We start from the raw sequence: 21,931 nt of genomic DNA, 5'->3' as shown, positions 1-21,931 counted from the left end.
AAAAATCAAATCATCGCGCGCGGAAGCGCTAGACTTTCTTCCTAGCCCACTGACTGACTTATTGAGTTATTGACTAGCGAGCAGACAGGCTTCAAAGCCAGCCAGCCAACATGACATAAGCGTAAGCAAACCACGTCCATATTTATCAACCAAACACCCACGTACGTTACTTATGTTGTGCATATGTCTCATGTCCACTAGGAAGTAGTTACATAGTCGTACAACAGCCCCTAGCCACAGGTAAGTAAATAAGTAAGTAGATAGGTGATGTAGATAGGTGATGTAGATAGGTGATGTAGATAGGTGATGTAGATAGGTGATGTAGATAGGTGATGTAGATAGGTGATGTAGATAGGTAGTGTAGTGTAGTGTAGTGTAGTGCAAGAAGAGCTACGCACATGAATCTGAAGATGACACGCTGACCTAACATAACACTACTTAGGTAACAATACAATACATACAGCACAGTTGATCAGTTAGTCAGTCAGTTAGTCGATCGATCACACGTAAGAGAAGCGAGCAAGCAAGCCCTTCATCCTAAGATGAGAAACATGAGAATACGTACCTATCTTTAGACGAAGAAGAGCGCTAAATTTTTTTTAAAATAAATAAATAAAATTAAAAAAAAGGAGAGAGAGAGAAAGAGAGAAGGTAACAGCTAGTTTATTCGCTGACTGACTGACTGACTGACTCCATCTATCAGTCCGTCCGCCAGAATGCTACGAAAACCATATTCCGAATCTGAATCTCACCACGTGCCGCCCACCTCTTGGCTGCATACATGCGTGCACGCACGCGACATAACTAATTGAATCAATCAATCATCTTGTATCTATTGATTGATTGATTGCTTGTACCTAACCATTGTATTATTTCATCGGCCGATTGATTGATTGATTATGTGATACTTAACCTACCCGCCCGCCTAACCTACGCGCATCTCCAAAATACGACACCGATCCACGCAAACGATACGAACACGCGACAACGCCGCCTTTAGGCGTCTGTTTCATTCATTCATTCATTCATTCATTCATTTAATTTCCCATTTCTATTTCTATTCCCATCTCATCCCTTTTAAACCCTTCGATTCATTCAAATCTCCGCCTTTTTTTTTTTTTTTTTTTTTTTTTTTTTTTTTCCTTTTTTTTTAAGGTGTCCCTTCATTTCATTTCTTGATAAGCTTATACTTGCCCCCAACGAGTTCCAGCTCGCCTTCGCCGAGCTTCTCGGCCAGGAACTCCTGCAGCTCCTCGTTGCTCCAGGGGAACCCGTCGGGGATGAGCATCTTCATCATCATGGCGATGTTGTTCAGGGGCATCGCGGGGCTCGAGTTGGTCAGCATGCCCACGATGAACTGCCAGTACACGGCGCGTTTCTCTTTTTCCTTCTCGCTCATTCCGCTTTTGGAGGTCTTGGCTTTGGCTGCCCTGCTGCTGCGTTGTTGTGGCGGCGGCGTCTGCATGCTACCACCATCCGCGACGGCGGCGGCGGCGGCTGACGCTGACGGTGGGACTATGTTGTTGCTGGGCTGTTCTGACTCGGCTCCATCCGAAAGCCGCTCTATGACTACGTAGCTGCCGTCATGCTGTCTACGCAGGACCTGTTCTTTCTCCCAGAATTCTAGTGCTGACGACAGGAGATCTTCGTCGATTTGCATCTTCATCCACAGATCCTCAAATGTCCAGCTAGGTGCATCGTTTTCGCCAAACACATTGATGACAGCTGCTTCGTAGGTGCGTACCGTTTTCACAATGGTACGATCCTCAAATTCGAGCTCCACCGTGGCCTGACCAAGATGATTGAGCCACTTGAGCTTACGGGATGGTTTGAGGTGTTCGAATACGGATGCGTACTCCTTCTGCAATGTGGCAACAGCCGTAGGTAACTCAAAGCTCTCTTCGCCGGCCTCGGGCCAGTACAGTCGCGAGAGGATCTTGGCATGAATGTTCGACTCGTGTGATCCCTTCTCATCTTGGTTCAAAAAATTACGGTGAATTACGGCATCGAGTCTCCGTGAGTCTTGTATGTCTTTAATCATGACGTCGCAAGCCTGTAACGATGCTTCACCAAATCGCTTCTTCAAAAGATCAAGCACGCCAACCTCTTGATCGAAGGAAAGTTGCTCGGACAGTAGCCGTTCGCCAATGATATTCTGGAACTCCTTGATAAATACCTCAGGAGAACCGAGGGCACCAATTAAAGTACCAATAACGTCTTCTGATTTACGCCGTTTGTAGTTGGAGCCAGCATCCACCGGTGGAGGGACCCAAGTCAAGTCATCCCATTCTTCATCCTGGCGCTCTGAGCGATATTGGTCAGGGTCATAGAGCAGTTCCACAAGTTCAACTAGTTTCTTCTTGCGAGTCGCCTCTGACTCAGCCTCCGTAGGAGTAGACAGTAAACCAGATACGATCAGACGCACTGTATCTTCACGTGTGCAAAGATAGAGCTGTAGAGAGTAGGCTACACGGTCAAGTAACACGCGAGAGTGATCTAGCTTGTGAAATGTCCGTATCATGGCGATATATGTACGTAAAATCTCTAGCGTTGAGCGACCTGGATGGAGTAGACGGCTCTGCAGTGCCGCAGAGAACGCGTCGGTAAGCTGTAGTCTCCGTTGAGGAGTAGTGACGGCGAAACGGAGATCCTCAATGCCGCCCTCGCTACTGCGCCAGTTAATTACTATGTCGAAAAGTTCATTGATACGAAGGGTCGCAAGCCTTCCGATAGCGGTTTGCTTCCACTTCTCTACATCAGTCCAAGCGACCTCTACCCCTCCAAGTCTGGTGGTGACTTCTACGGCGAGGCGAGCGTAATGATTCTCGACCCAGTCTGAAAGTTGCACTATACATCGAGGCTGAGTAGACTGGCTTTGGCCAGCGACTAAGCCCAACATGTGAACGTCTTGGTCTGTTAAACCCCAGTCTCCAGCAAAGGATTCTTGCACATACTTGACCATCATCTCGTCCAGAAGCTCAGCGAACAAGATCTGAAATCGCTCACCTGCTAGCCCAGCTCTGCAAAGCGAGTCGACTAGTTCTAGCAGTTCTTCTCGGGTATGGTCTACGCTGTCTGTGGATTGTTGAGACTGCTTGTCATCGAAGAGGGTAGGGCCTGTTGCAGTTATCCCCAGTACATTCTTCATCATGTGGCCGAGAACCATTCGAAGCGCAGAGACTAGAGCACTAGACATAGAATTTCCAACAATAGCATATACATCTCGCAGAAACTTCTTGAGAACTAGGTCTGCTTTCTTTGGGTCCATAGGCTGCACGATTAATGACAGACCGTAAAGATACTGCCGACGTGCTGCTTCTAATGTTCGAATGCTTCCCAATAGAAGCTGTGTTTGGTCCGAGTAGCCATCACATATCGCTAAGAGGGGAAGTACATAGTTGACAAAATGCTGTCGCATCTGTTGCGTATGCCAGGCAAGAATGTCCTCGGTGTGGCTCGCGAGGGGCAGGCGTGACGAAGGGTTGATAACGTCAAGCAATGCACTCTCGAATATGCCACCGTCGACATCCTGCAAGTCTGGGAGTGACCCGAACGAGTCTTCCGCAGAGACTGAAGGCGGCAATGCGATTCGTGATGTGACAGTGTGCCAAGCCCTATCGAAGCGAGTCTGGTGCGAGGCATGGGTATGTTCTAACGGTAACTCACCAGCGCTAAAGGCAGCCCAGTTCTGCGGCGCGATTGGCTGCTGTGAGTTGTCCTGGGCGAAAGGGCCGCCAAAAGGCTGGCCTTTCCCAACGGCAGGCGCCAAAGGCGTTGAATGTGGTGTTGGCTGCGAGAAGGCATCCGTTGGGAAGACCGAGTGAACTGCACGTCGTTTTCGCGCGTTCCAGTTCGTGTTCTCAACCACCATAGTATCCATAGCTGCTGCTTCTCGGCTGTGCCTCCAGTGCCGGGTTTCCTGTATCTACTGAAGTTCGTCGCACGGGGGTAGGTAGCCCTTCGTTGCCTGCATGTACACAGGTGCTAGGGACAGAAACAGGGAAGGGGTGAGAGACGAGGCGTTCATCATCTTCTCGCGCTGTAGTGTGGTGCATGAGATGACATTGGCCCTTGCCGTCTCCAAATCTCGTCAGCTTCGACGGCGAATGGCAGCCTGTTGTTGTATCTTACTGTGAGTTCGGCTGAGCCGTGTCAACATGCGAACGAGGCTTGTTTGATTGTTTGATTGTTTGGCCGGGGGCGTGTGTGATTGGTTGGACACGAGGCGGCAAAATAGTTCACGAGTGGAGGGTGGAGGGGCTAGGCAGCGTTTGGGGCAGGCGGTGATGCCGCCCCAAACGCGTCTAATTACCGCTCGGCTAATCCGACTCTTTTGCTACGCGGGCGTCTGTCGCAGGCTTCGCGTCTCGGGCGTGTAGTGCTCTTCTCAGCTGTCTTTCCACGCCTTGCTAGGCTCTAAATCTTGGAGGGTTGTACTGCAGTATGCAGACCTTGATTGGATACCTGCAATATTTTCCCGGTGCATGTCCAGTTTACCCATATTATGTCATGCTATAGGTACGTTCACGCCAGATGTGGATGTAGTCAAATCTCACTGTAAGTATGTGATGTAGGTAGCTTGGAAGCTTTGACACTTACTTACATCTAATAAACGAAGCCTGCAGCTATAAAACCGTAGCTCTCTTTGATATCCGCACCATGATTGTAGTATCCATCCCAGTAGCTGGTATAACAGAAGGGCCCTTGCTTCGGTATGCTGCAGGTAAGAATATTTCTGTTCGAGACCTTGTGGAGGTCAAACTCTGTGTTCAAGACATTCATTCAGTCAACCAGGTCCCTTGTCGGCGCCCGCAGATTATCAATGCCACCCCGTTGTTCTGACAGCGTAGTATGGAATAAGCCACGCATCGTGCTAGATCATTTATACATACATACCTACTGCCTTGCGCTGCTCAAAAATAAAATGTAATGTCAACTATAATACACATACTATATATCTGGCCCAATCATTCTCCATTAGTACTGGGCGTTCATGATTACACACAACCCCGAGTCTCAAGACGTTCATGCGTGACTTTCCCATCGGTCCCCTGCAGTACTACATACTGACAGCATTATGGCCCCCTCCCTCCCTATAAGTCGCCGACGTAAGATCTCTCTCTCTCGCTCTCTCGGGACCAGTTGTATGATGACCCGGCACAGGGTGACTATGCATCTCAAACCAGGCGATGATGCCTTTCCCCCCCGCACACCAACTTCCTGTTTCGGAAGTCCCGCTGCACAGCGACAACGTGGTTTCGGAGGGAAATTCTCCCTCTGGCCCGGGCCTCTCTCGTGGTCGCGGGCCATGTGCGATCGCCCGCCTATCAGTGGGAGCCTGCGTCCGCGTGGCATCATGACATGTGGTACGCTGGACCAGCCACTCACGTAGTACCTGTTTCGCACAATGAGAAGAGCGGCCGGGTATCAAGGAAAACACACACAGCCGGTAGCCGCCGAAACATCTTATCTCACCCATGATGGTAGCCCTACTACACGAGAGAGGACAGCAATACCAGTTGTATTTATGCGCTCAAGTTCCGGGATCATGGTGTCATTCTATAGGTATCACCTGTATATTACGTTATGTGCATGTCTCATTCCAATGGTGCTCTGGAACTGCCCCCAACCTATTTCAGCTGTATTACAGGGCAACACAATACGTGCGTCAACACCACTTCATTTCAGAGGCTGGTCAGGTTGAAATTTTTTCTTCTTCTGTGAGACGCAATTTCTAAATTCAGCCTGTCGGTAATCATCTAAACGTCTCCAACAGTAGGTATCATGAAAGTTTTTGCTTGCGCTGCTGCAATGCAAGGTAAGTCTGAGACATGTGTAGGGCTGACTAAAGCCTTGCCCAGAGCTGAAATAACCTCCTATAGCGTGCCTCGAGCTGGACGTCGAGATCACCAACAGAGTAGCATTGATGCCTCGAGAAGAGCCACAGACTCTTATCCAGAGGGCCAGCCTTAATAGTTGGGGATCTTTGCTTTCCGTGCCGTGCCCGACGTTGTATCAATGTGGATAAACCAAAAAGAACCATGCGACAAGTATCGGTATGTTTAGGCAACAAATGGTCGGTTCGGGAGCAATTTGAATTGATATTCTCACCGGCTAACAGCCGGCACGGCAGATTTACCAGGCATGAAGCTCTGGCACAAGAGATGAAAGACGCAACGTTAGTGGTGCGACATGGTAATGATACATATGCAGATTTCCTATGATTGATTCGTTGCCCTTCTCCAACACCAATGGGGGGACTTTGGGGTTGCAGTAGTAAGCCTAGGTAGTTCAAGCGACAACCAGCGGGCAGCTTAACCTGCATGAGGTTTGAAGTCAGTATCACTGATTGATTAAGTAAAACCATGCTGATCTTGCAAATGTCTAAGTGTAATGAGGGGGGTGGGCAGCGGTCTGTATTCGCTGCTCGGGGATATGATATCCCAGCCCTTATGCTAGAACCAGGCATATATACTCATATCGAGGTGTTTCAGTAGAGTGAGATGAGAATGGTCATTCTCCATTCGACGATGCAAGAATCCAATCGGCAGTGCGGATACCATCCTGAGTCCTTGAAACAGGCGGTAGTACGAACGGATATGATCCGCTCGGTAAGATTGATGCGTAACACTTCAGTTCAGCCAACGAGTGTAACTTAAAGAGCATCTGGCTTATTTCCGCTGCTAATTACTCCGTAAGGTTCATATCCATCCAAGTTAGCTAAATTTCCGCCGCCACGACAGTGGCAAATCAACAACGATCAACAGAGACTCTAGACAACGACGCGGTCGTAATGTAGGCAGGTAGCGTGCGTGGCGACGTGGGCAACTCAGAGCATCATAGTAATTGACGGACTAGCGGGCTAGTGAACTGGCGGGATGACAGGGTCCTTTGCCATGCTACTATGTGCGAAGAGGCGTTCTGCAGGTAGCTCTGCACAAATGAGAGACCTCGGGAGACAATGGGCTGGACGCCCGCCTGCGGCACAGCAACAAAGCTCGCCGAGAGCGAAGCCGAAAAGTACCACGCAGTCGCAACAAATTGTACGATCGACACCGGCCAGCCCCTCTTCATCTGTCTAGGCTCTGGTCGCTTTTCAGGATAGGGCAAGGTGCACTACCATGAGGTTCAGTGACATCTTTCCCATACATGGTATGAGGCAGGCTCGGCAGGCTCTAGTGAGGGCGAAAGACAAAGACAGAACAAGGACACCACGAAGTGGAGAGATGGATTTCGAAGCCTTGGCCTTGGACTTGAAGTAGTAAATGATAATTGTATCCTCGGGTCTGATCTAGTTTAACTCTCTGGGCAGGGATAGAAAGAAGGCAGAAGATATAAAATCGCCGAGACGTAAGTAGATAGGTGAGTACCGAGTAAGGTGACTCTCTGATGTGAAAGGGGCCTCGACCATGGCCCGGACAAGGGGCATTCAGGACCACCCCCGGCTCACCTTTCCATGTGCATCATGTAGATAGTGCAGAGCACTGCAGGTCTGTATCGGATGCCTGGATTAGCTGGTACCTGCCTATCTGCCCGGCTAGGCCGCGGTACGTCCGGACAGTGGTGATGCACGGAGAAGTCGAGATCATATCATGTCGTCTAGGGGGGCACATCGTTCATGGCGCGACCGGCGCGGCGTCGTGGGTACGCCGTGCTTTGGTGCACACTACCTACGTCCAGACTACGTCGAAGCAACGCGCACAGGCGGAGAGGAGGCATACCCGTGCCGATATTTCAAATCTCTCTCGTGGACCAGCGGCTTGTGTTGTAACTCTGTGACATATGGCATCTGGTGAAACAGATGGTAGCCGCCACTCGACGCTCACAATAGTGTAAGTACTTACATATGTTGAGGTTTACGTAAAGGCGGCGGTTACCCTCCTTCCCTACTTATCTACCTAAGTATGCTTGATGGGATGCATATTAGTGTACATTCATTATCGCCTACATGATGATGGCATGCAGCGATTTAAGTACGTCGTCGTTACAGCAAGATGAGGTAGACGACTGGTTTGAGATACGAGTTCGTTCTAGTATGAGCAGGTAGGCAGGCAGGCAGAGTACACTAGGGACTGTATAAGTAAGTGTGTATGTAGTCATGTAAGTAGTCTGTGAGTGCGGGACGAGGCGACGCGAGGCGAGAGAGGGTGGGATTCACGGCCCCGACTCTTGATGGTGCACGTACACGCAAACCCCAGCGTCTTTGGTAGATTTCAGAGCGGTGTGCGTACGTAATAACCGACAGACCGCGATCGCTCTGATTTGATCTGGCCATCATCTTGCATCTTTGCACTTTTGCCGTTGTACCGACGACGGTAAGAAGAAGAAGAAGAAGAAGGGGTCTTTCTTTCTTGGTGAACAAACGAGGGCCTTGCACACTACTGTAAAGCACAGCACATCGGTTCCAATGTAGTGCTCGTTCAGGTACTGTGTAGCGGTGTCTCCGGCTCTGCAATTTCAGAAGACCTGGGTTGTTGCTGGTTGCTGCTGGGTTAGACCTGGTTCGCAACCTGGCCAGGGCAGACGTTAACCAGGTACATATAGGTAGGTACCTGCTGTAAGTAAGTAATAAGTACTTAAGTAGGGCAGTTCTGGGCAGTATTGCAGTATTGTAGGTACCTTACTTAGGTACACAAAGGTGCTAAGTTACAGGGACCCCCCCACCCCTTCCCCCCCTCTCATCGCCATCAAGTTGCAGCGGCCCATTATGGGACCCCCCGCCCCGCAACCTGGATCTGGAAATCGAGTGGGAGCAAAAGTGTGGGGGAACAAGCGAGAGCAACCTCAGACAGGCTCTTGGTTCAATTATTTGATTACTGACTTACTGACTGACTGACTGACAAGCTATCAACTGTTGTATATAGTAGTGTAGCGGAGTGCAAGTCCAACTAACTGCTGAGCAGCAGCTGCTCAAGTAGCTATTAATTTTGACAATATCCTCATTCATGTAGGTACCTACATCCTAGAAGTTCAACGCCCATAAATAAGATATATACGGTACTATGTAGGGTAAAGTAGAGCCTGGTGGCATGTCAGACCCTGTCCGTTCATTATTCTCCGCAATGCAGATTTGGCGCGCAACCAAAGTGCCCGGCCTGCCAGGTTTATTAAAGTCGTATGTTGCCCTGCCCTGGGTTTAAGAGACTAAGAGACTACTTTTACTGACAAGGGCATCAAACGCTCGATGTCGGTCAAAGATGGTTCAATGTTTGCGAAATTGGTAAGTATTAGCTAAGCCTTGTAACAGCTCACCCTATCTACTACCTAGGTACTGTAAGATATTCAACAACCTACTTACAGTACAGTACAGTAGCGTACCATATCTAGTTATCGTTCGTAACAAAATGCTAGTGAGGATTATCTGCATTGAAAACATACTATACCTATTCAAGTACATATGTTGCACCACTTGTATCCTTTTCCACTACTAGTATTTCCCTGGCCAGCTTTGGTGGCTACGTACCTAAGTATGTAGGTTTCTTGCTGGAATAACAGCCCAGGTACTGCAAGTAAGCTGGATGTTTCCTTCGACGCGGGTGGCGGACACGTGTTGTGAGCGGTAGGCAGGTAATCGGCAACCAGCGCCGTGGCTTTACTTAATTACTTACTTACTTACTATGACGGTAACAGAAAGAAAGAAAAACAGGGAAAACGGGCATACAAAAACAGTGATTTGCAGGACACTTACACACATACGGTACCTACCTATTGTAGATGCTTAACTCCCAGAGATATTGGGTCTCGCTTCATTTCAGTGCAGTGCAAGGGGCAACGTGTTGCGGTGACGGTGCTCTGATAGGCCATGTCAACCCCTGCCAACCAAACTCGATCATTGCTGCTAGCAACTTGCGACACAGCAGCTTATCACTGTAAGTACTTACTTACTCACACCCTCTAGCGCATTCTGCGAGGGCCATCCTTATCTATTGGATGACATGTTACTAACTACCCAGCAAGTAGGTAGCAGTAGAGCAGTAATGAGCAGGTAGTAGCGTCTTGGTAGCGTAGTCGTCTACTCTACTACTTATGTAAGTTCGGGTGGGTTGTTATCCGGCGATGAATGAACGCAATCACTGATTGATTGATTGATCGAGTCCAATACCTGCGCTTACATAAGTAGCGTGCCTACTATCGAAGTGGTAGCGTAAGGAAGGAGTTTGATCCCGTGTCCTTCTTTCACATCTGCCGGTCGCGTTGGGCCCCGTTTCTCTGATCCTGTGTACATGTATTGCCGAAGGAGCCATCTGGGCTGCAATCCTGCCGCTTCATACTTACTTACACACGTGTGCTAGGTATGTAAGTAAGAGTAAGTAGAGAGACTGTTAGATGGATGGATCGATGGATAAGGGTAGGTAGGTAGGTAGGTGGCCAGGCTTATCGAAAGCCGAGCCGATCGGCCTCCGATATGGTTTCAAGATATGATACCTACCTACCCATCAGCAGCATTCGTTTACTTACCTGTTCATACTGTAATATAGCGAGCGATGTTGTCAATAATAACACAGATTTAAAATCATGCCTAGCTACGATGTCGACATCTACCTACTTACACAGACTACCTACCTACAGTAGCTCAAACACAAGGGTCCCCGAGGTCCCCTGCGCCATCTAAATATACCTACCTACACTTTAGTGCCATGTTAGAAGAGACCGAACAATGTCGATCGTGGAAATTAACTTGATTGTGTATCCTGGCATACGTCGAGCTATAGTTGCATTGTAGTAAACATTCATAATGGGCATTGCAATGTATATAACGATGGCGACTTACTTACTTACTTACTTACTTGAGGTATACTACCTACCCATAAGTATGACCGACCATACGATGTTCATCAAAGTGTTCTACAGTACATATGCTAGTGCTTGGTACCACGACGCTAAGAGCGACGATCAAGAAGGTCGGTCCCAGGATCATGGTTGCAAGATGTGTGTTAGCTGTGAGTGTCCCCCAAGCTCCCGATTCCAGGACCATGATATTGGTTCGTTCCATGTGCTCCGGGTTCAACAAGTTAGTTAGTGCGTGAGTCGATCGATGTGCGCCGCCTAGTAGTAAGGCTCCGTCCGCCACAACGGTTTCTTCATCTTCATCATCATCATTAAAATGAGGCCCAGTCCGCCGGCCTGGGTGAGGGTAGCGTAGCATTAGGGCAAAGTTATACTACGTGTAACGTTATACCTCCACCACACGGTTCTTGCTGCGCTAGGCAGGCAGGTAAGTAGGTGAAATTCAAATGCACTCTATCTATCTGTAACATGCTACACGACAGGACGTCGTAGAAGAATACTACGTATGTGTATGTGTGAAGTCCGAAAGCCGTGGTGGTAAATCAGGATATGCATCATCGGTTTTCACCTATCACATCGTCTGGTCGGGAGTCGAAGCAGCAAAAGTAGCAGTGAGTAGCGTATGTCGTTTAAAATCTCACTCAGGGTCTTCGCAAGCCATCGCTCATTTCCAACTGCTACCTGCTACTGGGCTAGTGATGACGATGATGACAGTGGCTTTTTTTTTTTTTCCCTGGTCCTTCATCAGTCAATCAACGACCCGGGCAATCGATAAACAGCAATCCAAGATACCAAGATACATACAAGCGAAGACGCGAGCCCAGAAAATGCGAGATGGGTCTCCCAGGTTTAAACGAAGCCGCATGGCCATTTTTAGCGTAGTGGAGAAGTAGGTAGCGTACCCATACTCTACGCAGGGCAGTTTCGCCTTGGTCTTTACCCCGATTAGTTAAGCCTGAGCTGGGTGATGATGATGCTATTTTCGGATCCGAAAGAGAACCTCGACTTTGCGTCCGCTGTTGTTGTTGTTGCACTGTACAACATGTGATTACCTACCCAGTTACAGTGGGCCATTCATTCAGCCCGGCCCCCAATAGTAAGACCCCGTCGACGACCGGTATTGAGCTTTTTGGCTCTCTCATACAAGAGAGGGGGAAAACGATAGCGGAAAAGATACCTAGATGTCATTACATTAGTATTGAGGCCCTGACCGTGTACAGCTTGCCTTATACTAAGATAATGGGCTGATTTTCTAGAATGCTATTTTCCTGCGCTGCAGAAATTGCAGGTATACGTTCCCGTGTCTTGGAGGCTTGGGGAGTGTCAGCCCATGGGATAGACTTATTCCACACGTACTTGTATCTTGATGTATGTACGTGTACGCTCTCTACTAAACCGTGTAGCTACACTAGAGCGGGATCGGTCCTTTCTAGTTTACCTACCGGCGTTAACACTACGCTCAAAAACCCTGAAAGGTTCCCTCCACCCGACAATCACGGCCCGTTGGGTCCGCCGAGAAGAAAGCCTGTGGTACCCGGAGCGGCTGCCCGCCGCTATTGGCATACGTGAAAGCCATTAGCGAAAGATAACTACTGTATGTAGATGGGGGGGAAAGAGGAGAGAGAGGCACAATTCCCACAGCCCTGTGGCCCTGAGTGCTATTGCCCTGTTGGCGTCCAGGGATGCTGGAGGCGTGGTGTGATGTGATATGGTGTAGCTACTAAGCATGTATGTAGTAGTGTATTGTGACACCAATCAATCACTCAGTCAGTCAGCCAGCTAGCCAGGCAACCAAGCCATACCATATCCATCATGTGACTTGCTCTCTGGGAGAGCAGATTCCGGGAATCTTGATTCCTTACGTATGACTTACCCTTGCTGATAAAGTAAATCTAGTCTGATCTAGGCTACCTAGTGTGCACTGCTGCTTCTGCAATCAGATGAATTGTGTGTGGCCTGACTTGGGAAAGCTTCCTTCGTTCCCCGCTGCACAAGGGGGCAAATCTGCAGTACTGTGCGTTCGTCAAACAAGTAACAGACAGGGGTCCAAGCAACTTTGCGGCCTCACCCTCCCCTCAGCTGCAACCAAACCTATTGTAGCCAAGTGTGACCAGTGGCAGCATTTCCCAATTCGGCAGGTTGGATGTCAATTGTTCTCCGTTATCAGACAATGTCGCTATCTTCTTGCCAGAGTGTAATTTCACCGGCTCATCGTAGCACATCAGGAGGATAACTCAACAAACAGCTGGAGTGATTGAGGATAACGGCTTTTTCATTTTCAACCCCTTTGTACATACAACTATAGACAGGCGAGTCGTCGTGGCTCGAGAAGCGAAAGGTGGGGTATATAAACATCAACAGCTGCAAATCACATCTACTCCCTCTTCAATGTGTCATCCGTATAACCCATTCGCCTCGGACTCGGTGAGTATTCCCTTTCACCTAACCCAATCGCTGTTTTAACAAATCACAACCGTCCCAAGTCAAAATCATCCATTACGCCGAAAGTACAGCTTCATCGTGTGAAAGCGTTGCCCCGTAAAACCGTGATAATAAAAGAGGAATCCCAAGAATCGAAGGTGTAGATGGTAGTGGTACATGATGCGTTATACATCTTTATGAGTTGCGTCTCTGTTTGCATTTGTCGTGCAGTAAATGTCCGTTACGTGCCTGCCGCTCTTATTAGTCTTCAAGCACCACCCCTCAATGGCTAGCATCAGAACTTACAGTAGTCCTGGTGAACTCAGCACCACAGTTAGGACAGCTGGCCTTGGCTGCTTGCCCAGACTTTTCTCGCTGATGTCGTAGCAGGTTGCTGAATGTGGAAAATTGTCTCCCATTGCACCCATGTTCCCAACATTGCGGCTTAGGTCTGCTCTGCACAACTCGGACGTGCCCGGTGTCCGCTCCTGATGGGTTGCCTGGAGGAAGAACTGCAGGTTGGACAGAATACATCATCCCAGACTCCGAGGAAGCTCGGCTACTATCATACTACGTTAGAAGCTGCTTGATCAGTGAGAAACATGTAACATACCTGTACTGAGAAGAGAGGCTGTGGTGTGAGGGTGGCGGGGGATACCCAGCCTGGTAGTTCATACCCATGTAGTCGTTGGAAGGGAGAGGTGAGTAATGAGGAGAAAACATTTGAGAGTTTCCGTGATCTGGCAAAGGAGATGTCGAATACGATGGCAGGTAAGATGGTCCTACAGTTGTTACTGGCTCGGCTAGAAGCGAAATCTGAGTTGGCGCTGTTGTGTATATTGGCACAGGTGACGCTGAGGAGAATTCGTGCATTGATACTGGTGGGGATTGTCCTGCCGGGGTGTACGAGTTGTTGCTCATTCCACGACGAACTCGAACAGATGTCTTCGAATCCCGTCTTGCTTGATCACGTTGCCGTTTCAGTTCGCGTTGCTCCGGCGTCAAGATGATAGGTCGCGGGGGGCTTGAAGTCAAAGACCTTGACCCGCTGGGAGGTGGTGTTAGGCTGCTGATGTCCGATCCATGTCCAACACTGGATATATCATGAGACAGTAACTCGGGGCTCGATTCGAGACCAGGGAGACCTGAGGCTTGATTTAGTATGACTGCTAGTTGTGAGCTCAACTTCTGGAGTGAAATCGTACTGTGCCATGTGTATGTCGAGCGCGGGACACCCATCTCCATTCTAGGATCAAATGATACTGCGACGGCACTATGCATACCGTTAGCCTTGATAACTCTCATTTGAAAGTGGTTTTGCCAACCTCATTGTCGATCCTCCTACAGAAGATGGAAAAGATTTAGAGAGTTCCCGATTTTCTTCCTCTCGCAGTGATGCTATGCCTTGGGATTGTGCTTGGTCGTCACTCGACCCAATGCCAAATTCGCCACGGCTGTTTCCCAGGAGAGATGAATTCAAGCCAAGCTCGATGGGGTGGCTTGTTACGCCTTGAGAGTAAGGAGCCTGAGCTGGTAGGCTGTTCTTATACGGTGGTAGTTGCTGGTCGTAATAGACGTGAGACCGGCTTGGTGAATCGGTGGGACGTATGAGTGGCCTCTCTACCACCAAGTCTGCACGACTAATGTCTGATCTAGGCGGTTGTGAGTTAGAGCGCTCAACGTGTGTAGACCGAAAGGCATCCATGCTGAAGAAGAGACGAGGGGAAATCGAGAGGAAAATCGATGTTAACGTACGGTTCCTTCGGGTTGGGATGGAGATATATCTGTGCTTATACACTTGGACCAGCTAGATGAGTCGTGATATGTATGCGAGGAAGGCAAGGTAAGCAAGCACAGGCAGTTACTAAAACCAAAGCGTCGTCCGATGATGATATATGAACTGGAGAAGTCTAGATGGAAAAGTTCGTTTCAAGACTATTTTGGCACCAGACAAGGAATCGACTTGCGATGTTCTCAGCCTCAACTTGACCAAGCCGTAAGCATGTCAGGGACTGGGGAAGTTGTAGCTTATAAGTAAATGTATGGACATTGGGGCAGTACAATGGTGGAGCGATGTCGACCCTTCGTAAGTGTCGACCTGGACATGGGGGTAGGACGCCGCCGCCTGTGCCATCGGTAGCATCTGGAAACAAGTTGTACATCGAGTACATTGTGTACCTACACAACCATGGACACTCTCTCACCCCAGTCGACGCCATCAACTCTAGAGGTGTGGGTACGACGACTACGCTAGGTACACACTTGGTTGAGTGTAAAGAAAGATACACTAAGGTGTAGGGGTAGTGTAAGCAGGACGGGGTGTGAGTGGGTGACACCAAAGTCGACACTACTGCGTAGCTCTTGGTAGCTCACTTGTGCAAGACCAAGTGGTGGTGACATCTGCTCACCGAGCTACCAGACACGGCGTCCTAGCAGTCGAACGAGGTGCTCTACTCTTCGCCATTGTACCGTAGCAGGAGGAAAAGCAGTACTCGGCCGTGGTACGTTATGTTTCCTTTCTCGTGACACTGGAGATAGGAGACCAGATAAGGCGGTTAGGATACGCAACGATACTCTTGCTGACAATTCACCAACAGCCATGAACCATGGGCCGGCCGTACTTAGTAGGCACGTTCAAGAATAGCAATACCAGGTCACCCTCCCTGGCATCTGAGTTGTTTGAAGGTATGTACCAGGCATCTGCAGTGCAGGAGAAACAAAGCAGCACAGTAAGAATAATCGAGCATGCCGTATACTATACACACTAGCCGTGAACAGGGGGAATATGACCCGGTCTTGTCTAGCAAGGCCTGTTACTTCTTATAAGATGAGATAGATGTAGATTGTTCACCACTTCAGGCTGGGTCACTCAACGACAGGGGACTCGGTACAAGCGACCGGCAAGGGGTCGCCTCGTCTAAGTAAGTGGTGTACATAATGACTTCCCGTCATGCCCACCCCGGGGCGTACGTGGGATGAAAGCAGCCGGCGTGCGTGGGCTTGTGTGTGGTGAGAATTGTGCAAGACTGGCATGGTTAATGGATGGATGAGGAGATGATGAAGGATAAGGGGGGGGGGGGAGGACCTTGGAAGTCCCAGTAGGCTGGGGGTGTTATTTGTGAAAGATGGCCTAACCGTAAATAGCTAGGGTGGATGTGGTTTAAAGTGCTTGGCGGTACCACTGCAGAGCCCACTGTAATGTCCACTACCTAGGTACAGTAGGTACCTACCCTACCTACATACAGTAGCACGCACCTACCTACATTGCCTGCATACTGCTAGCTAAGGACTGGACGAGATACGCAGGTACATCTACCTAGGTACTCCGACGTAGCATCGGCCGTGGAGGCATGGCAGAATTGTGCATCGACGTAGTACCGTTGCAACACATCTGAATCACGCTTCAGGTTGGATCCAGAGGGGAGCAGAGGCCACTTCTGGCTACCTACTTACTTACTCTGGTAGATACCTACAGTAGGTAGGTAGGCAGATAGATGCCAATGTCTGTTTGTCTGTCTTTCGGTTCCGCCAGCATAATTAAAATTATCCATCAGCAAATAACGCTACGCCTTGCTGCTACTGACTTACTATATTAGAAAACAGCCTAAATTCTATGCAAATCTTGCTGACATAGACAGTTATGCCATAAGACCGCTTAATATAGGTACGACTCCATGGCCATGTGTTTGGACACTAGGCTATGCATCATGCCTCGAACTGCAAGCTACGCTACATAGTATACTCTCCATAGAGGTATATCCATATCACCAAGCCTCATGTTTACTATACCTTAAATCATATCCGATATACTATATGTAGTTGGCCATCGGGGTCGAACACACTACTAGCGAGGAGCAGAGTTAAAAAGCCCCCCGAAAAGAAGAGAAAACAAGACCTACGCAGGATTACTATGAGGTTAAATGACAACATGCTACTTTTCGCGGCTCATCTTTGTAGGTGGTTTCCCTCCCCGGAAGTTTTGGGCAATTACTTGTTATGGTTTTGCTTGTTGTCTCGAGACTAGCAAAACATAAAGTCAGGAGAATCTTGCCGCAATCTTAGTAAGGCGGCAGGCCAAATTAGCTTCAAGTTTTACTTACATGGCTTCTTCCTCTCCCTTCGCTAGCTTGATCTACAACAGGGTCTACTGTCATTAAAGGCATGATAAGAACCACTACATGGTAGTCTAGGCAACATATGTTTAGGCATGTGGTCATGCCCTGAACTCATCTCATCATGAAATCAAGAAACCATATTTGAAGATCCCATGAGTGGGTATGTACATATCTCTTGTTATTGTCGTGGTTATTGTTGTTGATGCTGTTGGCATGTTGGTGGTGGGGGTGTTGTTGTTGTTGTTATTGCATAGGCTGAATCTAACAAGGCTTAGATAATTGTTTCGTCTATAAAAAAGAGTGAGGGAAAGTAAGGTAAGGAGGAATGCTTAAAAGCTGAATCGCAGCTGAGTCAGCCGATATTTACTAGGTAGTAGAGTCAAACTTAGGCTGCCCTTTCTCTCGAACCAAGCGCCGGCGTCTAATTAGTCGCCCCCGCCCCCCATTCAATCACCCATTAGGCTGCATTGGTGCTATCGTGAGAATCTCACATGCTAAATAGAGTCTTTCCAACTCCAAGTCGTCAGAGCTAAGTAAGATAGTCTACACTGGAGAGTCGGTTCAGTATGTAAGAGTGCCGGTGAACGATTTCTGGGCCGGCAACGTCCTTAGCATAGCAATCTAAATCACAAAGGTAAATCGTTTGTACAATACCATGTACATTTGCCATCTCTTCCTTACTAATCTCCGCTGTTGCGATTCCACAATCTGACTGTGGCAAAATGTACTCGAACAAGGTGTTTCCCGATCGCCAAGGTACAAGCATCTTAAGATAAACCTCGTTCGGGGAATACGTCGTGTACCTCCTCGCCTACCTCACTACTAATATGGAGAAAATGAGGATCACAGTTGCCCCATGGATGCCCATGGGTGGGATACTCCACGTCTTTTGGATCTCGAAACATTCGGGGAAACACGCTCACATACATGGTAGAGAGTCGATATGTTTCTAGTCCACAGTGATCTCTGCATGTATAATCACCTCTGCCCCCACGGCAGGTTGCCTTGAGACACCTGTTGTCGCAAATGCCATAACGAACACCAACTCTTGCACACCCACAGCTACTCACAAGGCTCACTTCTCTGTCCCTAGAAACCAACAGCTGCAACCAACAGAGCAGAAAATAGAGAACGCCTAACTGATGCAACCCCACGGCACCTGACGTCGACGCTGCTATGAGGCATAGTACATAGTAAAGAAGAAGTTCCCCTGCCTCCCCCCCGTCCCTAGCGTCGCTGTTAATGCTGTCCATCCCCAATGTGGCATCAAGTGGGCTCGATTTTGTCCAAAACCACCGCCGCCAACCGTACGAAGTAACCTCGCCGGTGCTGCTGCTGAGATCCACCCTATCTGCCTGCACAGTCCACATAATGGCACTTTCAAGATCTACTGTAACCCCAGGCTGAGGCCCACTTGTCACAGAGCTGCAGATACATGCTACGTACTTACATAGCTGGATTCTATTTTGGGACACTACTAGCATCATCACGCAAGAGCTTCATCCCAAGACCCGTTGTTTGAGAGATGAAAGTTCGACCGCCAACAGCTTCCCAACGCACAGCGAGAGAGTCCTCAACTTGTTCGACACATTGCGCTGTTGGGACGACCTGGGACGGCATAGCTACATGCGGTTGCACAAGACCATGAGACCCTGATTTCAGCTATTTCCATCAAAGCTAGCTTACGCCACAGCATTCCGTCATCCCGCTGTGGTGTATTGGTATGCCGCCTGTTGATGGGAGTGTGCCAGGTTGCGCCATGCGGCAATTCCAACACAAGGAGACTTACCTGCCGTAGGTACGGTCTTGCGAGATATCCACAAAACCAGGAACCTGTGCATTGGTTAAGGCTTTAAGATGGTAGGTATACAAGAGCTACCTTGTGAGCTTCCAATCCTGTTATGAATCAGCGATATATGTACCAGCCACCGCGCTAATCACAAAATACCCCAAGCAGAACGATAAGGAGACGCTCGCTACACGTCTAACTACTGTAGACATACGGCACTAAGTACTAAGTATAACTAGTCGTGCTTCCAACGAGACTGGCGAGCTGGCCGTGCCGTGGGCTCTACCGTGGGACGGGACGGTTCCCTTGTTCAGACTTGTTATCACGGGACCGAAGAGCAAGCCCCTTGCCCCTACTGACCGGATCGATAACCAGCGAAACCAGCACAATGTGCCTAAATATACCACAGTGAGTTAGAACCTGCGTGGTACTCTAACCACGATCTATCTAGCCTGAGGTGGACTTGTGGGCAGTTTCTCCACCGGCCTCAAGACGAACATTGGGATGATCTCTACACTACAGATACTCCCTCGGCTCCGACTACATTGCAGTAAGACTAGGTGCGCGAGTACGTTTCCGGCCGCACCAAGACACCTCTAGGTGCCCCTAATGAGAGGCGGAGATGAAGCTAGATAGACGGATATCACGGTACTTGTTTGTGATGGGAGAATGGGAGAATGGGAGAGTTGTGTGTGGGCGTGATTAGCTAGCTCGAAGTAGGTACTGTAGCATCGAAGTAGTATCCAATGAGGCAATACCGGTTCCCTGGCAGCAGGCGTCGAAGAAGTGCCATACTTGATCAAGAAGGATGCATCTCAACGTCTAGTCTCGATACAGAAGGCGTATGATTCTAAAACACTTGTTCACTGCCTAAACGATGTGAATCCAGTAACGTCTCTGTTATCTCCATACTACATATATTTATTCACGCATTCTGCTGCTATCAGTGAATGACTGAAGGTACATGTGTAGGTACCGAAGTACAGACCCAGCAGAATCTACATAGGTACATAGGTACCTATAGGTAAGTACCTACCTACACATGGGCAAGTACATGTGCGCTGTAGTGTAGCTGCCGTAGGGTAGCATTGAGACCCAGCGCAGTTACCTAATAATAGCAATGTCGACCTGCCTCCATACCTAGCACAGTCGGTACAGTAGGCAGGTACACCACCGCAAGTAGGTGCCCCTGGCAGAGCCCCTACCATCTTCACTTTCACTTCAGTCAGTCATGAGCATCAACGGGGCAGTTCGTCGGCCTGCGAAGAGCTACCAATATAGCAGTCGATGTCGATCTCATCCAGGCACATGTCTCAGTAACCGGCTGCTCCATGCAGTTATGCAATTCTATTCGCAGCAGGAACATTATAGCATCTACCTATATCAGCCTGGCACGTGGTTCGTGGTCCTTCTCCGAGGGACCATGTGTAGAGCAAACACCATGTTTGCTCGTTCCGCGACATCTGCTGGGTGCTCCGACAGCACACAGACACGGCTTTCTAGAACCCCTCTAGAAGTTCGTATGGAAGCCTTACACTTCAGCCCATAGCCATCAGGGGTGTTAGCTCAACATAACCGCACCAGTCGCTGCAAAGCAGCACGCAGTGACGAAAGTGAGCGTCGGCGAGGGAGAGAGGGGGCGGTTGGTCCCCGAGTCTTGGCCTCGCCAACGGACCGATGTGACTCTGGGCTGTATGTATGCACGTCTAAGTAGGTAAGTACTGTAAGGACAAGCCTGACAACGCACTAGATCATACAGTTTTACATATCCCACTTCGTAATCCGCTTCCTATCCCACACGCACGACGACGCAGGCTGGCCGACTATCACTCTTCAACATGCACGTGCTTGTGGACTGGCGATTGGAACCTCTTCCCCAAAAGGCCATATGGTGACCAGCCACCTGCTCGAGCATGGAGTCGAGTGGGTCGCACGCTCTCATCTGCAGCACAAGATCTCTGAATGGGGTACCTCCAAGTAGACGCAGTTGCATATCCAGTTATGCAGACCCTGGATTATGAAACACGGCGTATGCCAACACTGCCTTCTTATCTTGAACGTCAACGGCAGCGCCTCCAAACCCTCGATAACAATCTGTTCAGTCTCTAGGGTCTACAGTAGGAAGCGGTATGAGAGAAGGGACAAGAGAGACGGGAGGTGAAGTGCGGGGTGTTTAGAGCTGTAACTACAGTACTGCATCTACACCTCACAGCGTAGCACTGCAACTGGAGACTATGCGGCCAAGGGTCTACGATACATGGTCTGCGCTGTACACAATCTGGCGTGCCGACTAACTTCGGTACCGACGAGCCGCCAGCTACCTACAGTATTCGGTACTCAAAACTTGCCTCACCCAGTTTGCTAGAGCGAGCTACCATGAACTAACTCATGCGCGCTGTTACCAACAGCAGATCCCAATAACGGCGTGCACGGTCGTGCTGTCCAGTTCCACGGGTCCAGCTGGGCACCAACTGGATGGTTAGAGGGCGGGAACTTATTAATTTAAGCCAACTCATTACCATTGCGTCGGTGTAGCTAACTTTTCTCACCCTGCCCGGTGGCCTACCGCATCTGAAGATTCCTGATATCTCCGCAGATCTGGAGACCGGTGCTATTTTAGAGCGTGTTAAGTCATGATATTCTTTGGTCTTTATCGTACTGTTCAGATGATTCGAAACTGACACTGTGCCAGGATGGGAGCAAATTGTCCAGCCAACTCGAAATAACGTTCTCAAATATCAAATACTTAGATGCCCCATCCGTCTTATTCCGGTTCTCTACTGTACGCGTCGTGTCGAGCAGCCGCGTTTCCCTCTGT

The 21,931-nt window shown here is 49.1% G+C and overlaps 3 protein-coding genes across 3 annotated transcripts; all 3 read right to left on the bottom strand.

The window, feature by feature from the left end:
- Nucleotides 1–696: 696 nt before the first annotated feature.
- Nucleotides 697–4,556, bottom strand: F5B22DRAFT_472810 (Cullin family protein). The gene has a single exon (XM_047972168.1). The coding sequence runs from the start codon at nt 3,878–3,880 to the stop codon at nt 1,169–1,171; it is 2,712 nt and encodes a 903-aa protein (XP_047826472.1). The 5' UTR covers nt 3,881–4,556; the 3' UTR covers nt 697–1,168.
- Nucleotides 4,557–5,636: 1,080 nt separating this feature from the next.
- On the bottom strand, nt 5,637–6,653 carry F5B22DRAFT_472766 (uncharacterized protein). Its single transcript, XM_047972167.1, has one exon. The coding sequence runs from the start codon at nt 6,467–6,469 to the stop codon at nt 5,846–5,848; it is 624 nt and encodes a 207-aa protein (XP_047826471.1). The 5' UTR covers nt 6,470–6,653; the 3' UTR covers nt 5,637–5,845.
- A 6,236-nt stretch (nt 6,654–12,889) lies between these two features.
- On the bottom strand, nt 12,890–15,221 carry F5B22DRAFT_624717 (uncharacterized protein). Its single transcript, XM_047976140.1, has 5 exons — nt 14,535–15,221; nt 14,415–14,482; nt 13,823–14,354; nt 13,516–13,771; nt 12,890–13,458 (listed from the first exon to the last, which is right to left on the bottom strand). The coding sequence occupies exons 1-5, from the start codon at nt 14,912–14,914 to the stop codon at nt 13,405–13,407; spliced, it is 1,290 nt and encodes a 429-aa protein (XP_047826470.1). The 5' UTR covers nt 14,915–15,221; the 3' UTR covers nt 12,890–13,404.
- Between the last annotated feature and the right edge of the window lie 6,710 nt (nt 15,222–21,931).

The sequence above is a fragment of the Xylaria bambusicola genome, assembly GCF_022495145.1.
Source record: "Xylaria bambusicola strain CBS 139988 unplaced genomic scaffold F5B22scaffold_60, whole genome shotgun sequence".
NCBI lineage: Eukaryota > Fungi > Ascomycota > Sordariomycetes > Xylariales > Xylariaceae > Xylaria > Xylaria bambusicola.
This window is presented reverse-complemented; position numbering and strand designations above follow the sequence as displayed.